The following is a 19,863-nucleotide window of genomic DNA, read 5'->3' as shown; positions in this document are numbered from 1 at the left end:
AAAAAAAAAAAATATATATATATATACACACATACACACATACACATATATATGGTATTGATATAACCCATATAAAAGTTATTTGTGGTTTTTAATAGTTTTTAAGTGTGTAAAGGGGTCCTGGGACCATAAAGTTGATAACTGCTGTTTTGTAATATTTAATATAAAAGTAAATTTATTTGAATAAAAATGGGATTTTGTTCTTTTTTATGCAAGTAATTTCTGATAACATAGCCATCCCTTAGTTATCTGTGAGTGTTTCTGGGGGTCCCCCCCATGCCCAATACCAAAATCTACATATGTTTAAATCTCTTACATAAAATGGTATATATTTCATAGTATTTGTGTATAAACATGTGCATTTTTGATTACTTATACTACTTCGTTCAGTAGAAATGCTGTATAATAATACTGTATTGTTTAGGAAATGATGACAAGACTGAGAAGTCTATACATGTGAATTACAGGCACAGTTGTCCTTTTTTTAACCGCCTGCATTATTTGTGATCCACTTTTGGTTGAATCCAGGGATTTGCAATCCACAGATTTTAAGGGATGACTGTATATGTAGATTCCAGAAAACAGTTCTCTTTTATATGAAGATGTTTTATAATGTGACATTGCCTCCAGGGACTGTTCATATTGTTCTTGAATAAAGTTAGGCATGAGATTTTTCAAGCAGTAACTTCATTTTGTTATTATTTTCCCCCCAGGCAGCTGAGTATGTCCCAGAGAAGGTGAAGAAAGCCGAAAAGAAATTAGAAGAGAACCCATATGACCTTGATGCTTGGAGCATTCTCATTCGAGAGGCACAGGTTTAGTGACATAGGGTTACATTTCCTTCTCTGTGGGTCCGCGCACACTACCGGGTTCTGCAGTAAATACTGTTTTCATGATCCTAACATTGTAAATGCTCTTTATTGGTTTTCAATTTTAGAATCAACCTATAGACAAAGCACGGAAGACTTATGAACGTCTTGTTGCCCAGTTCCCCAGTTCTGGCAGATTCTGGAAACTGTACATTGAAGCAGAGGTTACTATTTTATTTTATTTTTTCTTATATAGCATCTGATGGGAATTACAGCATACCCTATAGTGATAGGAAACAAGTTAGGAACATAGCACAACTAGGACAAGGAGGATTTAAATGTCTTTTGCCTTTATTTTGTAAAATAGGTATGAAGGAATAATTAAAATGAATTTTTGAAATTTGGGTCTTTTACAAGCTGATGATTGTTGCATTTTGGAATTGCAACAACATTAAAACAGTTTCAATGGTATTGGAGTGCTTTAGCCTTTTATTTACTTGTCATGTGTCAATTTATTGCCTCCTGTGTCATTTATTTAGAACTCATTTTTCTTTTTATTCCTACTTACAAACTAATATGAATGGGATTATATGAAAATACAGAAATGTTAACTTAGTTTTGCATAGGGTATTTTGAGTGTCTGGTGAAATGAAACATTTTAAAGAGAATAATTATTTCAAATTATAATTTTGTGAAAATGCATGGTTTGTCGATGTAAGCACTTCAGTAGTTTAGAGAGAGTTTTTTTCGTAAGGCAAAGTTTACATTATGCAGGAATAAGCTAATATGACTCAAACCTGTTTAATCATAATTTACCCAATGATACTTTGATTTTTTTTTTCTTTTTATCTGTCTTGAAATTTGAAGTCAGCCATGTTTATTTTAAAGAGTAAGGATCCCATTCTTGATGATTAGAAGGAAAATGTTAATTTTTGAAAACTGGAATTAACCGTAAAAATGATAATAAAGTATTGATGTGATGCTAACAGTTGGCACCAACTAATCATTTTAAGGTTACAAATTAATGAGATAGGAAAGGTGACATGGAAGTGATATCCACATTAAGCTGAAAACAATATCCATTTCTTTTTGTAACTTATTTGTGATACTTATGCATTACTTATTTTTATTTAATATTACTTTTTTATAATATAAATTCTCAACATAATCAAGTACACTGCAGCCTCAACATAACATTTCCACTAGAGCTGAAATTTGATAATATGTGGGTCTGTTATTAATATTTTGGACCTATTCAAAGGGTGTTAGTCACCGACAGTACTGAATAGACTTTACAACACAGTGTCACCTGTGATGCATCCTCAGCATGAACTCAATCAGCAGCAGATTTAAATAGAGGCTACAGTGTACTCAATGTATTTGTGCTATAGTTTAGATTATTCTACTTTGTGAGAAGGGGAATTACTGGATAATAGCTGGAACATTGTATATGTTTTGTTGTGTGTGTGGTTGTGTATGTGGTATGTGTGTTTGTGTGTTTGTATGTGTGGGAGAAGATTGTACCTTATGTGGAGTTTGATAGTTTTGGCCCATGACTCTATATATATATATCCTTAAGGTTTCATCACCTATCCTTTGGGACCATTTCTTCCTTACTTAAATCACCAGAGTAGACCGGCACAAAACTCAACAGGTGAGGTCTGTCTGAAATTTGCTGAAGCCAGTGCTGCTTTGTATTACTCATTTATTAAAACAAGGAACTGGATCACCTGCACCTGGTCTGCCTTCTAATCTGACTTTCAAACACATTAATTAGCTTATATTCAGGCTCGTCAGAAACACACATAATTGATACATAACCCTTTTTGTTTAGAGAGGTAATACTTTCTTAGTTCTTTAAATCATTTCTCAAATGTTCAGGCATTGTCCATGCATATTATTATAGTGTAAATTAAACTGAAATTGGCAGTTAGATGCGCCATTCTGTAATTATAAAGACAATGGGTTGTTTTTCCTATTTCCTAGGTATGAGATACAAACTGCATTCTAAAAAAGAATTTCAAGACCAGATGTTATTCCAAGGGCTGAAAGTTGGCTAAATAACAGGCTCATTTCATAATATTTCAGAGCTGCTAGCAGCTGCTAGATTTATTTAGTTGGTAATATATGCAGTTATATCTCACTCATATGCACACATGCAAATATGTATATATATAAAACATTGAGTAAAAATGGTAAATGTGTGTGTTTTTAGAATTTTATATTTTTGGTATAGGAATTAAGATTTTAAATTGAATACTGGTTTTAGAAATGCATATCCTGAGGTGTGGTTTTCTCTTTCCTGATTTGCTCTTTTTTTTATTTTTTATTTTAACATTTTACACTTTGTTTAGCCTGTAACAGGCTAGTTTTCTTTGGTCATATCGCTCAGTGTGGCCTTTGATATTTCTGGAGAAGACATATAATCTTTTTATAGTACTTCTAAAAATCTGAAGTAATAAGAATGTCTTTACATGGAAAGTAATATAGTATTTACATAACATTCTGTATGCACTCTCAAGAAAATAAAGTTTTGTGAATACATTTGTTGTAGCTCAATACTTTATGGGGGAAAATTGTAATGTTTCATTTATATTCAGCTAAACCAACTTGTATGACTTTAAATATATTATTTTTTCTAATAGAAGATACATAAAGCTTTAATAACAAGATAACTGCTTCCTTTGAGAAATTTTTTTGCAAATCATACTTAAGTACAAAGAAGCAAAGGAAAGTAGTTTAAAAAACTCTTTTAAAATTTGAAGCATCAGTTGAACATGAGCAAATTATAAATTTTAGAAAAGAAGTTAGTGATACTGTGTCAGCTTTTCTAATATCTGAGTGTTTAGCAATACCTACTTAGCTGTGTTAAATTTGAATTTTAAAATGTCATCCTTAATTTGTTACATACTGTTATTTTTTTCATGCATTATGGAAATTGTTGGAGATAAATTCTCTTGTCCTACTGAATGGGCATTTAGAATGAACCTCTGTATTTATAATTTATATAATTTCAAAAATTAGGCCAAATTATTTCAGTAGTGTTCCTAACACATCAGAGATAACATTTTCCCTCCCTTGAAATATATTGCTCTACTCTTGTGTTCCCAAACGACTACTTCACATGATTTAACAATAGCGTAAGAACAGGCAATTGTCCGACTGTTCTTAAAGTGACATAGTTATCAAGTATAGAGTCTAAATATAAAAGAAGGATAGACTTTTACATGATGATATAAAAGTACTTTTGCTGCTTCTTAGTTTTAAGTAAAGGGAACACTTTACTATGTCTCCAGCTATTTAATTGTATACAGATAGATGTCTTAAGTGCAGTTTAGTATATTTTTGAACTTAAGAAATGTGGATTTTGAAACACTTAGAGTTACAGTGGAATGTCCCAGTCAGAGCCTCAGTGCTCTTTAAAGAACCATTTATTTCATCATGCTATTTAGAAAATTAAAAAAAAAAAAACACTTTTTACAATGATCACAGAAGTGTCACTATTGCAAAGTTGAGAAAAATCTATACAGTTTTGCCATGATCTTTTAAATTGTCCTCCCCCCCATGGTTTCTGTAGCTTTTCATGTAAGTAGGTAATCAGTGTGACAACACGTAAGCTACAATATCTTACTGTTAGAAGTAATTGTTGAATTGGGCCACATTCGTAAATTTTTTGGCTGAAGGATGTTTTTTATTGGTAGCTGAAGCAGAAATGAAGAAGGTAATGCTGCTGGTAATAGCAACAATGTATATTGGTGTCTGTGAAAGCTGTAATTCTTTAATAAAAGTCTATAGAGAATTGATTGCTTTTTATTTAAAAAATTTTAAAAGACATGAATTCTTTTCTCTATACATGGTTTTTCTTATAAATAATGGGTTCTGTAGCATACATTACAATTTTTCAAAATAACTTTTCTTCTTGGAAAAAGAATTTTAAAAATAATCTTTCTTCTTGGAAAATGGAAGTGAACTCAGGATGCAACATGAGTGACCTAAATTGAAAAAAACTTCTCCACCGTTGATAATTGTTTTAATTCCTTTACGTAGCAGCCTAATGTATTATAATGCTTTGTTTATATTGAGTGATGTGATTTTAAAATACAGATTAAAAATTACTACATTATCATACAGATAATGATAATTTCTTTTTTATACTTTACCTTGCAGTCATTAAAAAAAAACTGTACTCCTTTCTAATAGATCTGTACTTTTCCTGTTTGTAATAAATGTTGGTCCATGTCTGTGTGATTATTCAGATTTACTTTAAAACTCAGTATGCTTTTTTCTGTACAGTTTCTTAGATGCATATATTCACGTAGAGTAGAGATGTAAAAGAAAACAATAGGAAGTACTTGGAAACACAGTGATCAAATGTCTGAAAAAATACTATTGGATAAGCAAAGGAAATATTTGCGTGTTCACTATTACAAGTAGTAAACGGTTTTAGGTTTTATTGAAGCATCCTCTTCCATCCCTTTTCCTTACCTATTGTAGCAGAGATGTTTAAGTGGTGTTCCTTCTACTAACATTGTCTATACATTTTTTCCCCTTGGGGTTTTTTTCTCTTCACCCAAGGCAACTATTTCTAAAAGGACATAGTCATTTAGGTAACAAAATTTCTTTAAATAACATTTTATGTTTTCTAATCTTTGTATCTTCCAAACAATATGAAACATAGCCATTTTTTTAAAGCAAAATCTATGCTAATCAACCTACTGTTTTTATGTTTCTCAATCTTACAAAGCAAAACTAATCTGCAGTCATTGGTAAACATATTGGGGGGAAATGGTCATTTTCTTTCCTCTGCAGAGACTCTTTAACATTTTTAATACAGCTTCTTTAGATTCTATTCTTAGATAATAAGAGTTATATTCTGAAAATGTGGAAAAGGCCATCTCTGGGCTTATGATAAAAAGTACATGCACATTTCTAAAATTAGTTGTGAAACCAAAAGGAGTTGGGTCATAGGATCTGAAGTTTCTTTGGGTATAGTAGTGTTTTAGCCTAAATTTCTTGGACATTTATGGAATAACAGTACTTAATGTGTAATGCCTAATACTTAGCTATAAAGGAATATAGGGGATAATTTTGGAACATGAATATCTATCCCAAGAGACATAAGATACTCTTCTACATGGCATTCATAAATCAACACAAACACACTTAAGCCCTTCATAAGATTGCATAGCCAGAAACCTCTCCGTTTGGAAATAGAACTAATTCCAACACAATAAGCCTTCTTAGGGCTTGGCATTTTTGCTTCTAACTTGAGCTTAAAGGAACTGGTATCAGTTAACTTTCTATATAAAACAAAAGAACCATTATAAGTCTTAAATATTTTCTAATGGACTCATTGCTTTTATTTTGTTCAGTGCATTAACTTTGAAACTGCTCTTTTTCCTTTGAATGAATCTGGTTCAAGCCATTTGAAGACCTTAATTTCCAGAAAATTAAGATATCTAAAATATCACCACTCATAGCCATAAAAAAAAGCTCAACTGGCAAGAACATATTTATTAGCTTGTAAATTATTTATTTCCAAACTCCCAGATTTATTTATGTTTTTAAACTTTAAATTTTATTATGAAACTATTTTAGCAACTTGGTAACAGAAAACAAATAGTTGTTTAGTATAGTGGCATAATAGGTATGGTCTATATATTTTTTTCCCTCACATATGAGAATCGACAGCAATTTGAACAAAATTGTGAATATTTGCTTTGCATACATCTTGTTGAGAAACTCAGCTGCTTTTCTATGATTCAGGAAAACAATAACATGGGTAAGTTTTATCACCTTGTATGCTAAGAGACTTCCAAAGAAAATTTTTCTATTTGGAAATGTTTAAGCAATAGCTTTCAAGACAATTTGATGTTAAAGACAGAATTGACATGTAGTTTTGAAATAATATGTTGGGCTCGGCGCCTATAGCTCAACTGGCTAAGGTGCCAGCCACGTATACCTAAGGTGGCGGGTTCGAATCCCCAGCCCAGACCCGCCAAACAACAATGACGGCTGCAACCAAAAAATAGCTGGGCGCTGTGGCGGGTGCCTATAGTCCCAGCTACTTGGGAGATGGAGGCGGGAGACTCGCTTGAGCCCAGGAGTTGGAGGTTGCTGTGAGCTGTAATGCCACGGCACTCTACCCAGGGGGACAGCTTGAGGCTCTGTCTCAAAAAAAAAAAGAAAAATAATATATTGACAAGACAAGGCATGGTGGCTCATGCTTGTAATCCTAGTACCCTAGGAAGCGAAGGCAGATGGATTTTGCTTGAGCTCGGGAGTTTAAGACCAGCCTGAGCAAGAGCCAGACCCCGCCAAAAATAGCTGGACATTGTGGCAATTGCCTGTAATCCCAGCTGCTTGGGAGGCTAAGGCAAGAGAATCACTTAAGCCCAAGAGTTTGAGGTTGCTGTGAGCTGTGATGCCATAGCACTCTATCAAGGTTGACAAAGTGAGACTCTGTCTGAAAAAAAAATGTTGAACTATAATAAGGTTCAAAGATAACAAGATCCCAAGGCTGTTTTTAATCTTTCTTAAAGCAAATATGAATAATTTATGTGACAGAACATGTTCAGTTGAAACTTGATTACATGCAAGATTTAAGAACTATCATACTTATTATTGGAAGTCTTTTTTGTCCAAAGATTCATATATGGGAGATGGTCTTTTTATGGTGGCAATTTCTACACCTCAAATTTGAAGAAAAAAGTGGGTTGACCATCTTGTGGTAATGGTTTTGAAATTTTTCCCACCAAGTTATGATTGCAGGTATTACATATTTCAAACCAAAGTGGACATTATTTTAAATCAGAAATTTAGAGCTGGAAGATGAATTAGGTTAGCCATCTTATTTTAAACATGAGTAAAATGAAGAGATGATTATTTGCGAAGTCGTACTTTTTAAATTTCAGTGCTTTGTCATCACGTGGAAAACATTTTTAATCCAAGCTTTCCAGTTAACCTATCAGTACTGCTGGTTCAGTCTCCTGAGTACAGACAGGTTCTTTGGGATCTTGTTTTTTTTTTTAGGTATTTCTGGCAACCAGCTTTGGGAATTAAAGCTTTAGAAGGCAGTAATTAAGTCTTACTGTTATCAGTATATTTCATAGCTGGCACAATACTTCCTATGTTTGGACAATAGTCTGCCTGTATTTTGTATGTAATCAAGAAGTAATCTATGAGGCATCTACTGTGTGCTTGGTATAATGTGACTGTTTCTTAAATCCACTATCAGGATTGCACCATTTTAGCTTTAACAAGTTTTTGCTCACTGAATTTCTGGGTCTGAAACTTGATTTTGTGGATCCATAAACTTTTTAAAGCAAAAAACACATGAGTGCCAAAATAAGAATCGGATAATCTCTATCAGAAATTAGAGTGTTCTGGGAGAGTCATTTAAGCTAGAAAATTTGGCTTAGACGAATTAACAGTAGCTTTTTGTGGTTAGCTAACTTAATAAATAACTGGAGAGTTTAAGAACACCACATCTTTATATTTTTCGGTTTGTTGGCTAACGGTTACTCATTAAAGTAGTAACCGTTATAAGACTTCTCATTCTTTTTTGGTATAGGGAATGGAGTGTTCTCACCTAGAACCAGCTTTTTTTTAACTTTCTGTATTAAGGTGGTTTGAATCCATTTCTGAATATTTTACTAGAAATGAATATCTGCTATGTTGCTCAACCATTTTTTACTCACGTCTCATTTTTTTAAAACCCATCTCCCAAATATTTCCTTAATGGCTTTTGACAGTTTTTAGATCAAGTATGACAACTAAAAATAAACCAATGGTAATTTTAGAATGGTTTTTCCAGCCATGATTGAGAATCTAAGCACTAATGATATTAAGAAGTGCATGAGCAATCTAAATTTTATAAAACTTAAATGTCAGAAATGACACTATATGAAGTATTACAGAAGTACAGACATTGTTAACTCTACCATTTCTTTTGGTTATCCATTTTGACTGTTGTATATCAATTAACATTTCTGAAAGGTTTTATGGGTCTCATAATTGGGATATGGTAGTAGGGGAGAACATGATTAAAACATTTAGGTTATGGGTACTTAGAGTTGAAGAGCCAAATGGTATGCCAATCAGGAGTTAATGTGGTTTAATCTGCTTAATATGGGTTGAATAGCAAGAGCATTGCTTTTAAGGACTATATGCTGACACTTTAATAATTACACCAATTTTTATAATGCAGTTTTGATTTTATTTTAAAATTATTTTAAACTTAGAAAAAGTTGCAAGAAACTCTCATATTCTTTATAGTGATTGACCAGTTTTGAACATTTTGGCACTATATTGTTCAGCAATTCTTTTTCTGAACTATGGGAGATTAGGTTGCATACATCACAACCGTTAATATTTTGATGTATTTCCTAATAGTGATAAACATATAGCCAAGTTAGGAAATTCAGGAAATTTAACATTAATAAATTTATCTATAGTCTGTGTTCTACTGGTGTTATACTCCATAGCAATTTTCATCTGGATTAGTATCTAATCTAAGTTAATAATATAATTTATATTCCTCTTTGGTCTCCTTTGATTTAGAAAAGTTCCTCAGCTTTAGTTTAAATTTGTTTGCTGCTTGCTTATTGGACTTAGTTTAGGTTGTAGGTTTTAGCTGTAGAGCTATAAAAATGGTCATGTGTCTTCAGTGTATCTCATTAAGAGGCACAATGGTATTCAGTTATCCCTTATTGAGGATGTCAGTTGGGATGATGTGGCTTCCCCACTGTGTGGTTAAGGGTCCTTTTGTAGTTAACAGAAAAAGTGATAAGGAGATACCTTGAGACTTTGTAAATACTCTATTTCTCTCATCCATTAGCTTTTACCCCATTCAGAACCTATTAATTCTTGCTTGAATCAGTGATATTTTTCCATCAAATCATCTAGTGTTTTTCAATATGTAGATTGCTGAGTGTAAGTAGGTACTTTATTAATGACTCAAACTTCAAGCTGCTTATTCCTTAAAACTTAGAATAAGCTTCCCTTCTCCACCATGGTCCCCCCCCACAAAAAAAAAAAACTAGTGAGTACAGGTACAAAAGATAGTTTATAGGATTTTAGAAGATTTTGATTTAAGCAATTTTTTTTTTAAGACACAGAATCTCACTTTTATTGCCCTTGGTAGAGTGCCCAGGCATCACAGTTCACAGCAACCTCTAACTCCTGGGTTTAGGCGATTCTCTTGTCTCAGCCTCCTGAGTAGCTGGGACTACAGGCACCTGCCACAACACCCAGCTATTTTTTTTGTTGCAGTTTGGCTGGGGCTGGGTTTGAACCTGCCACCCTCAATATATGGGGCCAGCGTCCTACTCACTGAGCAACAGGCGCCACCCGACTTAAGCAGTTTTTTTAAAATATAAAATCATTCTGTCTGTAATGCTTGTCAATTCTGTTATAAATCATATGGGGAAGAAAACTTAAAAATGGCTCCCCTATTCAATAGATAAATACAGAAACTTAGTGTAGGCTGAAGGAACTAAATGTGTTGATTTACTTAGTTGAACAAGTTCAAATTATTTCAAATGGAAATTTACATGTTTTTTTGTAAAGACTGGCATATTTTGCTTTAAAAACAAGTGAATCAAAAAGATCATTTGATTATATTTGCAAATGCAAATTGAAAGGATAGCATAGCAAATACCTGTATACCTTAATTTATATTTCTGTGCTTATATGAATATTGTTCTACAAAATCACGATTCCATTATCACCCTAAAAGGAACAGTAGTGTCAAAAGTGGTAATCAGTTCATATTTACATTTTTCCAACTGTCCTAGATTCATTGTTTTCAAAATTCCCTATTTTTATGACTGATAAAATTATTGGAGTATGTTTACTAATACTCTTTTCCTATTGTGCTTTGTGTTTCAGTATCAGTTTGCCACAGATACTGTTCTTTTTCCAACTTGACCTTTCTCCATCTGAATGAAAAGTCTAATAAGAACTCAAGTGTGATTCCCATCTAAATTATGACATAAATGGAAAATTTTAACTATTCTAGACAAAAATTATAGAACTGCCATTATATTTGGGGTGGGATGGTAGAGAGGCACTTTTTTATATTTTTACTACTAACAAGGTAACATTTTAACTGATTTTACTCTGAATTTTAATGTATTTGGAAAAAGTTGCAATTTTTGTGAATCTTACCCAAAATATCCATCAATTTGTACTGGAGTTCTTAAAAGTAAGTTTTTGCCATTGTTAAATTTTAAGTATAAATGTACATTTGAAAATGTAAATATTTTCAAATTTTATGGAAAAATAGAAGAGATAATTTTTGGAAGTGAAATTTTTTTAAGATGGATGTTCAGAAGTAAAAAGAGCTCTCTAACAAATCATTTTGAGTTTTCAATTACGTTGATAGTAATTTTTGATACTTATCTCAATAGCTAACATTTATTGGGACTTTAATATGTTAGACACACTGATTGGTGCTTCATATGAATTACGCGATTGACCACAATTTAATATAGGTCTGTATAATCCCCATTTTTTGGAGATGTTTGTTTTTTCTGGTATTTAGAGGGCTTAAGTTATCTTTACTCATACCAAAACATTAAGTTTAAACTACTGAGAAGTGGGAAAGCTGGAAACAAATGCAGGTATTCTGATTCCTCAATCTGGGCTCCCAGTCATTAGCCACTATACCAACTAGTCGTATAGTAAAACCTAAAATATATATAGTTGTGGAAATAGTTATTTTTTTTTCCTTTGCTCTCAAGGGTTTCTTGCATTCTTATTTAGCTTAGCTTTTTTTTTTTTTTTTTTTTTTTTTTTTGAGACAGAGCCTCAAGCTGTTACCCTGGGTAGAGTGCTGTGGTGTCACAGCTCACAACAACCTCAAACTTTTGGGCTTAAGCGATTCTCTTGCCTCAGCCTCCCAAGTAGCTTTGACTATGGGTGCCCGCCATAATGCCTGGCTATTTTTTGGTTGCAATTGTCATTGTTGTTTAGCTGACTGGGGCTGGGTTTGAACCCACCAGCCTGGGTGCATGTGGCCAGCACCCTAACCACTGTGCTATGGGTGCCAAGCCTAGCTTAGCTATCTTAAGTATTAAGTCTCAGTATTCTGGCATATATTTAGAAAAGTAGATTTTATATATAGCTATTCAAAACTACATAAAATTGCTTCAATGGAATCTTCAACAAATATTGTAGATGTCATGGCACAATAATTTCCATACAAGTGCAAATGATACTTTACATAAAATATTACTACAGTTCTAGTTATTGTTCTGGGTATTCTACCCTTCATAGTTTTTTGACCTTTTAGCTATATATACTTGAGTTTAATTTCATAGCACAAAGCAATTCTGTACAGAAAAGGGACAGGTGTTTGTAACTTTGGACTGTCAAGAAATTTATAAGAACATACTCCTTAAGGCTTCAAATATTTTTTACATTCCACATTAACAAAAGAGCAATAACTTACAGTTCTGATTTGGCAATTAGGAACATTTTTTAAATGACATTTACCTAAATCAGTGCCAACTAAGAATTTAGGCAGACTATGCTTACTAAACAGTTACTTTCATAGTTTCAAAGAAGTATAGAAGTCTTTCAAGATGAGTTTTCTGAGATTAGAATATACTTTCTTTGTTGAGTTTTGCTTTTTAGAGGGGAGGTCTTTGATTGTAATTATGAAACAAAACTTCATAAATAACAATGAAAGATTGAAATCTTCAGGGCACAATCTCAAAAAAGATTTTGAAAGATGATCTTGACTTATATAGTTAAAGGGAACATGCCATGTATTGAAATTAGATAGATGGATTTCCAGTTACTTGTAATTTGTGACTTATCAGGCTTAGGGATTCAAGATAATCCTTGGCTAGCATATTTCCAATGTGTGTAACTCAAAACTCAAATTATCAGCTCAGCACCTGTAGCTCAGTGGCTAGGGCGCTGGCCACCTATACTGGAGCTGGTAGGTTTGAACCTAGCTTGGGGCCTGTCAACAATGACAACTATAATGAAAAAAATAGCCAGGCATTGTGGTGGACACCTGTAGCCCCAGCTACTTGGGAGGCTGAGGCAAGAGAATCCTTAAGTCTAAGAGTTTGAGGTTGTTGTGACCTGTGATGCCACAACATTCTACTAAGGGTGACATAGGCTCAGTCTCAAAAAAAGAACAAAATTATCTTTGTGTAGCTATCTGATACTGTTTCATTGATTCTAAGTAGACCATTATGTGGTTACATCAAAATTTGAGTTACCTGTGCGGTGCCTGTGGTTCAAAGGAGTAGGGCGCTGGCCTCATATGCCAGAGGTGGTGGGTTCAAACCCAGCCCTGGCCCAAAACTGCAAAAAATAAAAAAAATTCCATTAAAAAAAATTTTTTTTAGTTACCTATAAAACAATTGATAACTGAGTTTACCATAATTTTGAAGTATTTTAGAATTTTACTCCATTTGGTGATAAGATACCTTATGGATAGGAAGAAAAGTTTATGAGTTGTAGTTTGTAACTTTTAGGTGACTGTAGACTAAAACAATGCAGAGTTGTTTGTCAGGTGACCTTCTTGCAAGTAATTTTGTATGTGGAGAATTAATTCTTAAAAGTTCCCTAATTCTTAAAAGTTTCCTAAAATGTGTGGTGGGCACTTGTATTCCCAGCTACTTGGGAGGCTGAGGAAAGAGAATTGCTTGAGCCCAAGAGTTGGAGGTTGCTGTGAGCTGTGATGTCACATTACTCTACCAAGGATGACATAGTGAGACTCTTGTCTCAACAACAACAACAAAAATTCCCTAAACTGGTGGCTTGTTGGTACAATGAAATTTACAATGCCTATTGATGTATTTTTCTGGGTTATAGTCACATAAAATTGCTCAAAGTATTTGACTATTCTTAAGTAGCACAGTGGCTTAAATTTATAGGCTCTCAAAAACATCATCTGGTAGTACTTTTTCAGGGCCCATACCATCTATATATTTTTGTAGGTTTTTAAGTGGCTGTAGGTAAGTAAGTAAACGAAATGTCTGATTCCAGGTTCTTGTTTTTACTTTGTATATCAGGGAAAATGGGAACAGTGCCTTCCCGAATTGCTTCTAAACATGTACCAGACACTTGATAGATGCTACATAACACCTCAATGAAAAAATATGTATTTTGGTATAGGAAGTAATTACAATACTGGGTGATAGATGCTTTAGTAGAGAAAAGATGAAGAGGGTGGGAGAGGATGAGTCAAGGAAATCTGTAAATAGGCCCTAAAGTATGTGTAGGAGTTAGCAGAGAATATCTGGCAAAGAGAATTGCAAGTGCTTGGGCCTTAACAAAGGACAGAAAAAACATGCTTTATTTGAAGAGTTGTATGGGTTTAGCTTGATAAGTTTTTCAGCTGAGTTTTGCTTCTTGTCATTCTCATTATTTTAGACAGATGACTTGTGACTATTATATGAATTTTTTAATTATAGAAATCATGAACATGGAGCTGTAATTAAGCAGTTAGGGGAAAGAATCAGAGAAAAGGCATGAAACTCTGAAATTTTATAATAGCTAAAAATAACACCTAAAGTTGAGATATCACTTATAATTCTGGACCCTTATTTTACTCAAATGGTTATGTAAACTTACAGGGTTACTAACATTGGAAGGGTCCTGTTCAATTCTCAAAAGAAAAAATTGCATGTTGGTTAGAAATTCTCTTTTGGTTTCTTTTTTTTTTACTTTATATTTGAGTCTTATGTAGCCTTTTTCCCTTTAATAATCTTTATATAGTTAGAGGAAAATGTGGTATTGATTGGCCAGTTTTCATTTTTTCAGAAGAAAAAAAATTTTTTTGGAAATAGGGTCTCTATCTCCTAGGCTGGAATGCAATGCTGAAATCATGGCTCCCTGCCACCTCAAACTCATGGGCCAGCCCAAAATGTACCTGGTCTCCCAAAACCTTTTCTATGGGAGAAAATTAGTTGTTTTTCCACAGTAGATAATACTTGAGCAGTTATATCAAACAATTTGATTCCTAGAAATACTTGTATCAACAGGCTCGGTGCCTGTATGTAGCTCAGTGGCTAGGGCGCTGGCCACATACACTGGGGCTGGTGGGCGGGTTCAAACTCAGCCCAGGACTGCCAGACAATGATAACTACAACAAAAAATAGCTGGTCATTGTGGCAGGTGCCTATAGCCCCAGCTATTTGGGAGGCTGAGGCTTGAGAATCGATTGAGCCAAGAGTTTGAGGTTGCTGTGAGCTATGATGTAACAGCACTCTACAGAGGGCGACATAGACTCTGTCTCAAAAAAAAAAAAAATAAATGAATGAATACTTGTACCAGGAGTAAAATTTGTTTTTACTAAATGCCAGCCATACGATACTGCATTATCAGTTTCTAGCTTCTCTAGTAACATGGTTTCTATAGACTTACTCCATACAGATAAAAAGATTGCTTATGGGGCGGCATCTGTGGCTTAAAGGAGTAGGGTGCCGGCACCGTAAGTTGGAGGTGGCGGGTTCAAACCCAGGCCTGGTCAAAAATTGCAAAAAAAAAAAATTGCTTATTATATCAATTTTATTAATGAAAAAGCTTCTGAAACTCCCCCCTTTTTTGGTTAAATATATGTTAATATACAAGTATGCACTAAAAGGGATAGTTATACTAATGGGACACAAAATTAATGACCAAGATTAAAAAATACTACTTAATTCTTTTGTCAATGCTTTCATCAAAGATTGAAACTTAGTTTTAAAGAGAACCTTGAAAATAATGTCCTGATGTCTTTCTTTTGAATACCTTTGGAATATCTGAAGACTGGTTAAAATTAAGAAAAGTGAAGGCACAAGAACAGTGGTTTTCAAGCCTGTGTCTAAAAAACAAGAAGTTATAGGATCTTTTTTTTTTTTGAGACAGAGCCTCAAGCGAGTCTCCTGCCTCCGCCTCCCAAGTAGCTGGGACTACAGGCACCCGCCACAATGCCCGGCTGTTTTTTGGTTGCAGCCGTCGTTGTTGTTTGGTGGGTCCCAGCTGGGGATTCGAACCCGCCACCTTAGGTGTACGTGGCTGGCGCCTTAGCCGGTTGAGCTATAGGTGCCGAGCCAAGTTATAGGATCTTAATCACTTTCTAAATTTTCTTTCTAATTTTATTAATTTGTAAAATCCAAAAATCTGTTACAGAGCATTGCCTACCTAAGCTATGTGTTATGAGGAGAAAAGTATTAATAAGTGTATTGATATAATGTGACATTGCATATTTTTAGAAAGACAGTGGTGTTGTTAAGAAATAAAAGAAATAAGATATTTGTATAGCCACAAGAGTTGTTGAGAACTATAATGGAACTTTGACAGTGAATTATGGTTCTTGACTGGGTTTGGCTACTTTTTAGAACCTCCAAAAACATTAGAATAACCAGGGTTCTAAAACTTTCAAGCTGCACTTGGATATAATTTTTAAATTGATATATTGTTAATGAGTTTATACCTGTATTCTTAATAATTACATGAAAAGCCTAACATTTTTATGTGTTTCAGATGATCAGTTAATTCCTAATAAGTTCAGGTAGGCTTATTAATAATTAATAGAAAATTAGTGAATAGTAGGATACTAAGTTAATTTTGTGCATAGTATTGGCATAGTAGATAATCTATATGGTAAAGTCTATTCTGAGTCACACCAGCCTCCTTGAAGTTCTTTAAATTTATTCCACACACATTTTGGTGTTAGAGTGTTTACATTGGCTATTCTATCTACTCTAAAGAAATTTCTCCTGGTGGCTGCTTTGCTAGCTTGCTTTCTTCAGCTCTACAGAAATGTTAACTTCTCATTGAGATCTATGACTACCCTATTTAAAATTTCTACCCCATCCTTAACACCCCAGAACAACTCATCCTTTGCTGAGCTCTCCTTTTTAACCTATAATACTTAACCACCTTCTAGTATATCAAGCACTTTACTAACTGTGCTTAGAGTTTGTCTCTTTGATGTATTCTGGGAACCTACAACAATGCTTGGCATATAGTGGCACTCTAAATATTGTTGAGTGAAAAATCCGCAGTGGCAAGTAATTGTGTTTTACAACTTGAATTCTGATGTCTAAAAATTAGAGTTATGATATCAATTTATAACACCTATCTTATGAGTGTAAAATTGTAATTGCTCTATACCTTTACTATTAACTTACAGGTCTTTATATTTAGAACACTAAAGAAACTATTCTTTTGCATTGTCCAATATCCCCAATCATTTAAGTTTTTTTGTTTATTTTTTGGAGACAGAGTCACACTTTGTCACCCTCAGTTTAGTGCTGTGGTATCACAGCTCATAGCAACCTCAAACTCTTGGGCTCAAGTGATTCTCTTGTCTCAGCATCTCAAGTAGCTGAGACTACAGATACCTGCCACAAAGCCCAGATAGTTTTAGAGACGGGGGTCTCACTCTTGCTCTAGTCTCAAACCTGTAGGCTCAATCCACCTGCCTCAGCTTCCCAGAGTTCTAGGATTACAGGCATGAGCCACTACACCTGGCCCTTCATTTAAGTATTTTAAACTAAGTTTCTTTGACATTTTGAATTATCTTGATGTACATGAGAAAGATTTTTACTTCTTTAATAAATTACTCAATTAAAGGACATTACTAATTTGCCTAGTTTTTAAAGTACCTTTAAAAAAAATTTGTTGTGATTCTGAAATGCTTTCACATAAAACTTAAAAACATAAAAGTGGTAAGGAAGATAAATTCCTGGCTAGCAGCAATAAAAAATTCAGGCATATCTATTAAAATTTCTGAGATATTTGTATGGGTGCATATATCATAAAAACTTGAACTTCCACATGTTGGCTTTGTCAAATTTCACAAGTTGATTAGTGAAATTAATAAAACATTAACTTTTTAACTCATCTCGATCCCTTTGACAGCTTTGACTATATATTTGCATGGTGCCAACGTCTGATTGAGTGGAAAATCATTGAGACATGTAGATACTAAAAAAATATAAATTCTTGTTTTAAATTGTTCATAAACAACTTTATAGATATGTTTTTTAAAACAAAAAACACACTGAATCTTTCACTTAAAAAAAAAAAGTAGATTGCGTTCATTTCTGTTTACCATATTACTTTTTCTTCTTGTGGTTTTTCACCCAAACTTCACTTAGGCATAGCAAACATTAAAATAAACTAAGTTTATAAAGTGTTTCAAAAAAGCTTAGTTACACTTATTTAGGAATTTCATATAGGAAATATATTTGGTTAAATGAATTTATAATTATTTTTTACCTTTGGAATTTAGTATTTGAAAGAACACTGGTTTTAGAGTTTTTATTGCTTGCTCGCTTTATTTATTTATTTAGAGGTAGGATCTTGCTTTGTTGCCCAGTCTGGAGTGCAGTGGTACACTCATAGCTTACAGCAATCTCGAAACACCTGGGCTCAAGTGATCTTCCCTCATCAGAGTATTTAGCTGCTTTTCAAGATAATTTCCAAACACAATTTTTCTCTGATTTTTTTGAAAGCTTGATCTTAATGTGTCAAAGGAGACTATTCGGTAATATGGTAAGCTAGCTCTCTCACTGAAAACAACTAAGGCTGCTGGAAAGAATTTTTAGAACCTCTTACTAGCATTGAAGAACTAACACAACTCTAAGGAATTACCAGGGCAAAGCCTAATTGGATGGAAGGGGAGAGAAAAAAGGAACACAGGGAGATAAACAGAATGCCTGAACTGTTTTTGCCCTGAGAACACTTGGCAAACTGGGAAAATTTGAGCTGCGATTTTGAAGACTTCAGAACCTCAGAGAGAAAATGTCAAAGCCCAAGGCTTACCCAAGGTGGGGCGACCAGTGCCTCTCCCCTTTAAACTATGTGCCCAAAGGCTGTGCTCAGGAGGGAAGTGAACCAGAAATAAATCACTGCCACCTTCCTATCTGTGAGGGACTGAGAAAAGTTGTTTTGATGAAGCAGAATGGAATGGGAAATCCCCAGATGTTATAACAGTGGTCCTTGCATGGATTTGTGCAAATGAACATCACTTGAGAATGGTTGAGGAAAACTCAAGCCACAAATGTGAAGCATACTTAACCTGAATTATGCCCCTTAGGTGCCTAGTAATAGCTTATTCAACCCCTTTTTAGAGGAATGCACCTTCAACCTAGGCCTTAAAGAATCTCCACAAATAATTTTCCAAGGAAAAGGAGCCATTCAGTTGATAAAAAAAATAAGCAAACAACATACAGCATAAACAGACCTGGAAAGACTTCAGAAATTAGAATTTAGATTAGGTCATTAACAGGTGAAGAGAATTGGAGAACTCAAGGAATCCAGATTAGAGCTTAAAGAGACAATGAAGTCTCTTTAAGACAATGAAGAAAATATGAAACGTGTTTAAGAGACAAGAAAGAGTGAAACCATTTCTAGAAGTAGAGGGGAGGCACCTGGCAGAGCCACAATTTGAAGAGTTAAATACTAAGAATATTCCAGAATGAAGGCTTCAATCAGATTCAGGATGTTCACTGAATATTAAGCATTATTCACACAGCTGTAAAACATACAACTAGACATGAGAAGAAAACTAAACATAAGTTGCAGAAACAGTTGGAAACAAAAAGAAATGACTCAAAAGAATGTAGGTCGGTAACTTCACAACAGCAACAACTGGAGCCAAGAGACAGTGGAATTGACTCCTCAATTTATTGAAAGAAAAGAGGTATCAAAGTTTTTATTATTATTTGAGACAGGGTCTTGCAGTGTTGCCCAAGCTGCCCTTCAATTCCTGGGCTCAAGCGACTCTCCTGTTGCAGCCTTCCAGCTGGGAGTACAGGTGTGTGCCACTGTTTGGGGTTCAACCTGAAAGTTCTATACCTACAAACAAAATCTTTAAATTGTGGGGATGATAATAAAGACATTTCTAGACTGTTAATAACCTTGTCAAAGTTACACATGTAGTTTTGGACAATTTCAGTTGTATAACTTAAGAAATGTGTATATATCCATGTAATGTAGATATTTAAGAATAAGAAATGTTGCTTTCCTCTTTGTTGCCTAAATAAGAAGCTCATTTATTAAATATCCATCAGGGTACTCTTTTTTTTTTTTTTTT

At 34.0% G+C, this 19,863-nt stretch overlaps 1 protein-coding gene across 1 annotated transcript in view; it reads left to right on the top strand.

The window, feature by feature from the left end:
- The window catches only part of CSTF3 (cleavage stimulation factor subunit 3), an 85,735-nt gene that overhangs the window by 17,750 nt on the left and 48,122 nt on the right, over positions 1-19,863 (top strand). Inside the window, exons 2-3 of the mRNA XM_003781213.2 lie at positions 714-815; positions 938-1,033. Coding sequence (XP_003781261.1) covers positions 714-815; positions 938-1,033 — 198 coding nt within the window. The remainder of the gene's footprint in view (positions 1-713; positions 816-937; positions 1,034-19,863) is intronic.

The sequence above is a fragment of the Otolemur garnettii genome, unplaced genomic scaffold (assembly GCF_000181295.1).
Source record: "Otolemur garnettii isolate 467f Iridium unplaced genomic scaffold, OtoGar3 scaffold00001, whole genome shotgun sequence".
Classification (NCBI taxonomy): Eukaryota; Metazoa; Chordata; class Mammalia; order Primates; family Galagidae; genus Otolemur; species Otolemur garnettii.
Note: the sequence above shows the minus strand (reverse complement) of the source record. Positions and strands in the feature narration are given on the sequence as shown.